This window comes from Capsicum annuum, chromosome 6, assembly GCF_002878395.1.
Source record: "Capsicum annuum cultivar UCD-10X-F1 chromosome 6, UCD10Xv1.1, whole genome shotgun sequence".
NCBI lineage: Eukaryota > Viridiplantae > Streptophyta > Magnoliopsida > Solanales > Solanaceae > Capsicum > Capsicum annuum.
The window spans coordinates 181914269-181921388 of NC_061116.1; the positions used below are offsets into that span (position 1 = coordinate 181914269).

The 7120-nt window shown below is 31.8% G+C and overlaps 1 protein-coding gene across 2 annotated transcripts; it reads right to left on the reverse strand.

Annotated features, from left to right (window-relative positions):
- Positions 1-3779: 3779 nt before the first annotated feature.
- LOC107874880 (FCS-Like Zinc finger 1) lies at positions 3780-5287 on the reverse strand. 2 transcript variants are annotated; one of them, XM_016721590.2, is made up of 2 exons: positions 4801-5287; positions 3780-4327 (listed from the first exon to the last, which is right to left on the reverse strand). In XM_016721590.2, exons 1-2 carry the CDS (start codon positions 5091-5093, stop codon positions 4156-4158), a joined length of 465 nt encoding a protein of 154 aa, XP_016577076.1. In that variant the 5' UTR covers positions 5094-5287; the 3' UTR covers positions 3780-4155. The 2 variants fall into 2 exon arrangements, with proteins under 2 accessions (XP_016577076.1, XP_016577074.1); XM_016721588.2 differs by having other exon boundaries at positions 3780-4348; positions 4801-5279.
- Positions 5288-7120: the final 1833 nt, after the last annotated feature.

Sequence of the window (7120 nt, forward strand, 5' to 3'; positions counted from 1 at the left end):
TAACAAGATGCTTAAACTACCCTTTTTATATGAAGTCTTACCTAAGAAACAGTCCTTTTTATGCTCATTTGTCCCATGGCTAGGCATCAAAGATTACCCTTTACTGAGAGTTTCATTCACGCCACTTCTCTTTTTTAATTAATTTACTTGGATCTTTGGGGTCCTTATAATAGTTTTAAGTACATGTTGACAATAGTATAGGACTTTACTCGAGCTACTTGGACACATCTATTATCTACCAAGGGTCGTGCCTTCACTCTCATCCAATCTTTTATCTTCATGATTAAAATTTAATTTAACACCACTGTTCAGACTGGCGAATCTAACAATTTCATTGAATAGAGGTGTAGTTCAACAACTTCTACTTTCTTTTCAACCCATGGAATCTTGCATCAAACCTCTTGCCCTCACACACCACAAACAAATGGTAGAGTGGAAAGGAAACACAAATATTTTCTTGAAATTGCTAGAGCCCTTTTATTTCAATCCAAACTTCCAATCAAGTATTGGGGAGAATGTGTTCTCACTACTACTTATTTGATAAATAGGTTTCCAACACCACTTTTACATTAGAAATCCCCTTTTGAGTTATTTTGTGGTCTTCCTCCTTCCTTTACACATTTAAAATCCTTTGGTTTTGTTGTTGTACCTAAACAACACAGAGATAAGCTCCAATCCAGGTCCTACCCCTCAATTTTTCTTGGGTATAGTTATGGCAAGAAAAGTTACAAACTTTTAAGACTCTCTGATCATAGCATTTTCCACTCTAAGGGTGTTATATTCCATGAAAATATTTTCCTTTACTATCGTCTGTGTTTCCCTCTTTTTTTTCTCCTGATCCTACTCTCGCTATACCTGATCATCCCCCTTATTCTTTAGTTATCCCTGTTCTTACCTCTGATATCCCTTCTTCTATTTTTGTTCCTACTCAAAGAAAATTTTTTAGACCTTTTCACCCTCCACTTTACCTCAATGATTATGTGTGCAATACTATTTCAAGTTTTATGATTGTTTCTCTATCTTTTGAGACTTGCTTGCAAGAACCTAAATTCTATCATCAGGTTGTTTCTAATCCTGCCTGGCAGGAAGTCATGATGAAAACATTTAAGGCTTTGAAAGACACTCCTATAGGTAAGAAAGTCATTCTATGTAAGTGGGTTTATAAAAGAAAACAGAGGTCTGATGGTACTATTGAATGATACAAGGCTAGGTTGGTCATTAGAGGTGACGCCCAACAAGAAGGTATATATTTTACTACAAAAATTTCTCCGATGATCAAGATGACCACCATCAAATGTTTGTTGTTTGTGGCTGTCAAAACAAATTGGGTTGTTCACCAACTTGATGTGAACAATGCTTTTCTACATGGTGATTTAGATGATGAAGTGCTTATGAAAATTCCTCTGGGTCTTACAGTTGCTTCTTCTTCATTTATTGTGTTGGCATGTCGCTTTAACAAGTCTTTCTATGGTCTTAGACAAACATCAAGACAATGGCATACTAAACTTTTTTTTGCTTTACAATCTCAGGGTTTCATACCTAGCATGAATAACTACCCATTATTTAGAAAATTAGTTGGCACTAGTCTTACTATTATGGATGTTTATGTGGATGATATTCTCTTGACTGGTGATGATGAATCTGAAATTTCTGCTCTCAAACTTTTCCTAGATGACAAGTTCAGAATTAAGGACCTTGGCCTTATTCATTATTTTCTTGGTTTGGAGATTATTCATTCTCCTCAGGGTTTCTTGGTCCATCAGCATAAGTTTGCATTGGATCTCTTGATAGAATTTCATTGTACTGATATGAGTCCTGTTGTTTCTCCACTTGACCCTCATCTTAAGCTCTTTTTTTAATTCTGAGGATCTGGGGATCTGTTACCTGATCTTTCTGTGTACAGAAAATTTGTTGGTAAATAAAATTGTCTCCAACATACTAGATTGGACTTGTCTTTCACAGTGCAATACCTTAATCAGTTCATGGCTTCTTCAAAAAATACCCATCTCACTGCTGCTCATTATGTTCTGGGATACTTAGCTGATACACCTTGTTTGGGACTTCTCTTCAATAACTCATCTAATGTTTCTCTCCAAGAATTTTGTGATTCAGATTGGGTTAGTTGTGCTACTATTGTACGTTTTGTTTCTGGTTTTGTTCTATTTCTTGGAGGCTGTCCTATATCTTAGAAATTTAAGAAGCAGCCCACTATTGCTGCATCTACTGCTGAGGCTGAATATAGAGCCTTAAGGCTCTTAGTTGCTAAAATCACCTAGGTGGTTCGTTTATTAGCTGAATTGGGTATTCGTGATCTTATCCATGTGAATGTATTTTGTGACAGTCGTGCGACAGTCCACATTGCGAAGAATTCAATTTTTCACGAATGTACTAAGCATATAGAAGTGGAGTGCCACTTCATCAGGCAAGCTTTAACTGATGGTCTCATTTTCCTTTACTCCATCTCTTCTAATGCTCAACTTGCTGATATATTTACCAAGTCTCTTTTTGGTGTTCCTCATCAACACTTCATCTCCAAGCTTGGAATGACAAGACCTTCCAACTTGACGGGGCTTGTTGAACCTCATGAAGATAACTCAAAGATCGACTACTCATTAATAAAAGCACCTTGAGTATTTGGGTCACAGGTGTTTTAATTGTTGGGCATTGTATTTGGACCTATTGTTATTTTGTACAAATAATTATGTACATGATCCAATTGTAAGAAAAATATCTGACATATGTATGTAGTACTGTACAGAAAAGTGGACAATTTTCACTTTCACAATAAGAAACATTTTCTCGCTCTACCTCTACTCTTCCTTTACTCTTTCAAGCTCGATAACGCTTCTAAATTAGATCAGAAATGGAGATTTATCGGCTTTGCATTTTTCTTGTTAACAGTTTCACCATATCGATGTGGCACTCAACATCTACTTAATCTTGTCCTCTAATCCTGCCTACGACCAATTGGGTTCAACCATTTTTCAAAATTGGTATGTGGAACAAGATATTTAATTAATATGTTTAGCTTATGTTTAGCTTTCTTGTAATTCTGAACATCCATATTATAATTGACTTATTTTTCCATGTTATATTCGAATGGGATCCAAATAAATCAATAATCCTAGCAATTGTTTGGCAATATACGGTGTGGATTAGAGTAAAAAGGACTAATCATAGGAGAACAAGGAAAAGGCTTAGTCATTCATCCAACAAAGTTGATTCATTTTTCTAGAAAGACTTCAATAACAATTTAGTTGAATAACGTAATATAGTAGGCGTCTAAATACAAATTGAGTGGTATTTGAAGAAAGTAATACTTGAAATTAAAGTTGAAATTGCTATTTAAAAATTAAAACTGTATTTTGAGATTCTTTTCAGTTTCAAAAAGTTGATGTTTTGCGAGTGATTTCTTTTCTTTTAATCAATTTTTCAAATTTAAAAAATTCATCTTCAAAAACTAACTGAAAAATCATTACTAAATTCTCATTTTTTAAAAAATAAAAAGATAAAAAAAGATCCTTGTCCAAAAGGTCCAAAGTACTTGACAAAATTTCCGTAATCCTTTTCTTCCCAACTTACCATGAAGTTATCTCCTCACAATTTTCTTCCATGGAATAAAAGGACGTATGCATCAATTTGAAAAGATGAAGTTATTATCAAAGACGGATTCGAGCTTTAGAATTTTGAAATGTAAGATAATAATTTAAGTGCTGTTAACTGAGCTTTATTTACATATAGGTAGAAAATTAAAATTAAAATTATTGAATTGCATCAAATATGTAACTTAAGGCATATATTCCCCCTTGAGTAATTTATTATACGTTCAACACAAAATTGAAATGATACGATATTAACAGAACAAAAGTGATAGTGGACGCTGCCTATCATTGCTCCTCTTTTTCCATCGTGAAAACAGCCCACGAAATCATAAAAAGTGGCATAAAAAAAAAAAAAAAAACTTTGGCATACCACCAAAAAGTATAGCCATTACTTTTATCACGTAAGACTAACCAGCAAAATGATAGCCCCCACTCCCTCCTCATCAACATATACATTATTTTCAAAAATAAAATAAAATTCTATATACTACTATAGCGGATCCTGCCAACGGGCGATGCTTTGGCTGGCTGTTTTTTTTTTTTTTTTTTTAATTCAAGCTGCAGCAACACTGCCTCTGCATAAAGGGTATTCTTGTGCAGAGTTATTTTGAGAGGTAGTGGACTTTATCTGGTCCTTTTTTCTCAAAGCCTTTATAGAAGCTGAAAGATTGAATTGTTTCTCCTTGACTTCATCCATTTCTATCTGTTCTTGCCTGCACTCTTCACTGCAAAATGGAGTATCCCCTCTACATCATAACATGCATCAGAAAAAATCAATCTATTGCCCTCTTTTACTAATTTCACACTTAATATAAACAATTTATGTATTAGTACTTTTGAAGAATATTCAGTTAACAGTCCCTGTGAAAAAAAAACAAATCAACCTTTTACTAGAACCCCAATATTTATTTACATTCGTTTCAATTTGTTTATGTTACTTTCCCGTCTAGTCCATTTATCAAAGAATATGCTTTTGGACAATTCTTTAAATTCAACTTTTCACGTCACATAACATAACGTGACATTAAAGTACGTTTTAAACTCCATGTCAAATCAAAATCAGAAAAATAAATTGAAATTGAGGGAGTAACAGTTTTTGAATAGAAGTTAAGATCTTTCAGACCAAACTATAAGAAAGATGAAATATTTGATTTCGAAACATGAAAAATAAAGGATAGATTTGAAGAAGAAAACAAACCTGTACATAAAGATGTCTCTGTTGTGACCAAGTGGTTTGTTACAAAGAAAACAAGATTCCAAGAAGTGTACTTGTTGTTCAAATCTAGTATGATACAACCTTGTTCCACTAGACAATCTTGGTGACGAACGAGAAGAGGAAGAGGAGGAGTACAGATTCTTGAAACTATTCCTCCTAGAAATTAATGAGTTGTGATTCATGTGATGATAATGGTTTCCCATTTCAGCTATAGAGGCAAGACCATCGTTTTTCTCAAGAAAACAAGGCCATCTTCTTGTTGTTGCAGAGTCCATTTTCCCTGTTGTGTCTTCTATAGAGAAAGAAGTCTGTTTTGGAGAAATGGAAAGTGAATATAAGTGGCTATAGAGAAGGGAGTAAGTAAGTAGTGAGGTCAGGAGAGAAGTGTGTTCAACCGAATAAAGGAAAACTGTGGGTACGTGCAACTCAATCTATTGGCTCTAAATTCCTTCCATGCATTGTATTGTATTTTCTGAGTTTGAATTTATTTATCACTGACTTTTTAAGTTAATTTTCATTTTTATTTATCAAAATTATAATTTTTGACAAATTAAGAATTTTTTTTTAATATTTACATTAATTATTTATTTTTTAATGTATATTACTAAACATCGATTAATAGAGATAATATGATAAAGTTACAATATCAGCCATTACTTTCTTAATACTTCTTTATTGATTTTTCTTGTCATATTTTAACTGGGTATATTTATTAAGAAAAATAATTAATACATAACATAATTATTTTATCATAGTATTTCTATTAAATGATGTTTACATTGTTCTGAAATTAATTTAGAGAAAAAATAATTGATGTTGAGAGTAAAATAATAAAAAAATTATCTTTTTAATGATATGCATCAAAAATAATAAGTAAAAGTAAAATTTATTTAAAAATTAATGACAAGTAAAAACGAACACGAAGAGATAAATTATATTATCACATTTATCAAAATGTGATAAGTAAATCACAAGGAGTATGTTTACACTTTCCACCTACATTTTCTACTTCTTATTTAGTCCGTCAGTTTCTGTAACTTGGCTAGACTTGCCGCACCCTTTACAATTATTTTAGTTAGAGATATATTTCAGTAAATTAATTTTATTAATAATATAATGAAATTTTAAATTTGATTCATGTTGAAGTATTTTATATAATTATTTAATATTAAAAATAGTATGGAAAAAGAATTTTTTTGATTTACGAAAATAAACAAGTAAAATAACACACTTTTTATATAGAGACAAAGTAAAATGCAACTGTGTATTGTATTAGACAATTTTTTTATATCCACAAACGTAATTCTTTAGATGCATATTGGATACATATAACACGTCAATCACATAGGAGAAAATTGCATTAAACAAATTTAATGTGACAAACTCAACTGAAAAATATTGACAGGAAGGAATCAATACCGATATTCCTTATGAGATGCCGCCTCTGGTAAGTTTAAGATTGATAATGTTTTCGAGTAAGTCAGCTTATGGACAAAAAATTTGTTGCAGCTATCACTCAGTAAGTAATTTTACCAAAGTAGAGTTCTTTTTCAAATAAAATAGAGAATCAAAATTAAAAAGAACCGACAACATGGTTGAAAAAAGGAGTGACATGGGGTGTAATTGAAAAAGTGAATGAAAAATAGTGGAGAAGGGAGACACCAATTTAAAATAAAGGTGTCAATTGGGTCGGGCCAGGCCAAATCGGAGTCGGTCCGTTTAGTTTAATCGGGTTGTGGGTCGGTTCCTGTCCGGGTTGGGGTTAGGTGGGTCAGGCCGGTTCTGGGTTCAACAGTAAAAATATTGAAAACAACCCTGAACCGGCCCACTTAACCCAACCCAATTAAACCCACCTAAATCCGGTCAAACCCGGTTAAAAATCGGTCAAACCCGTTTAAAAAAAATAAAAAATTCAATATACACTACATACACTACAATTATATACACTATATACACTTCAATATACATTATATACACTACAATTATACAATATATATTTTTTAAAATATATATAAGCAATTACACATATATAAATATCATTCAATATATAATTATATACGACTATACGTACTACTTTAAATAAAATATATACTACAAATCTACAATAGTACAATATATATATATATACACTACAATATATATATATATATATATATATATATATATATAGTTATAAACTAATTTATCAAATATATACACATTTACACGTTAAATATATACGCTTATAGAAGAAATATACACATATATACGCACCATTCAATATATATGTACTACTTTAAATAAAGTATAGACTACAATATAT

Bases quoted from the DNA above. Each gene is read 5' to 3' on its own strand.
- LOC107874880 (XM_016721588.2), bottom strand. From the start codon at position 5,093: ATGGACTCTGCAACAACAAGAAGATGGCCTTGTTTTCTTGAGAAAAAC. The intron at 4,349-4,800 runs GTTTGTTTTCTT...GTTATGATGTAG, and splicing joins AGAGACATCTTTATGTACAG to AGGGGATACTCCATTTTGCA.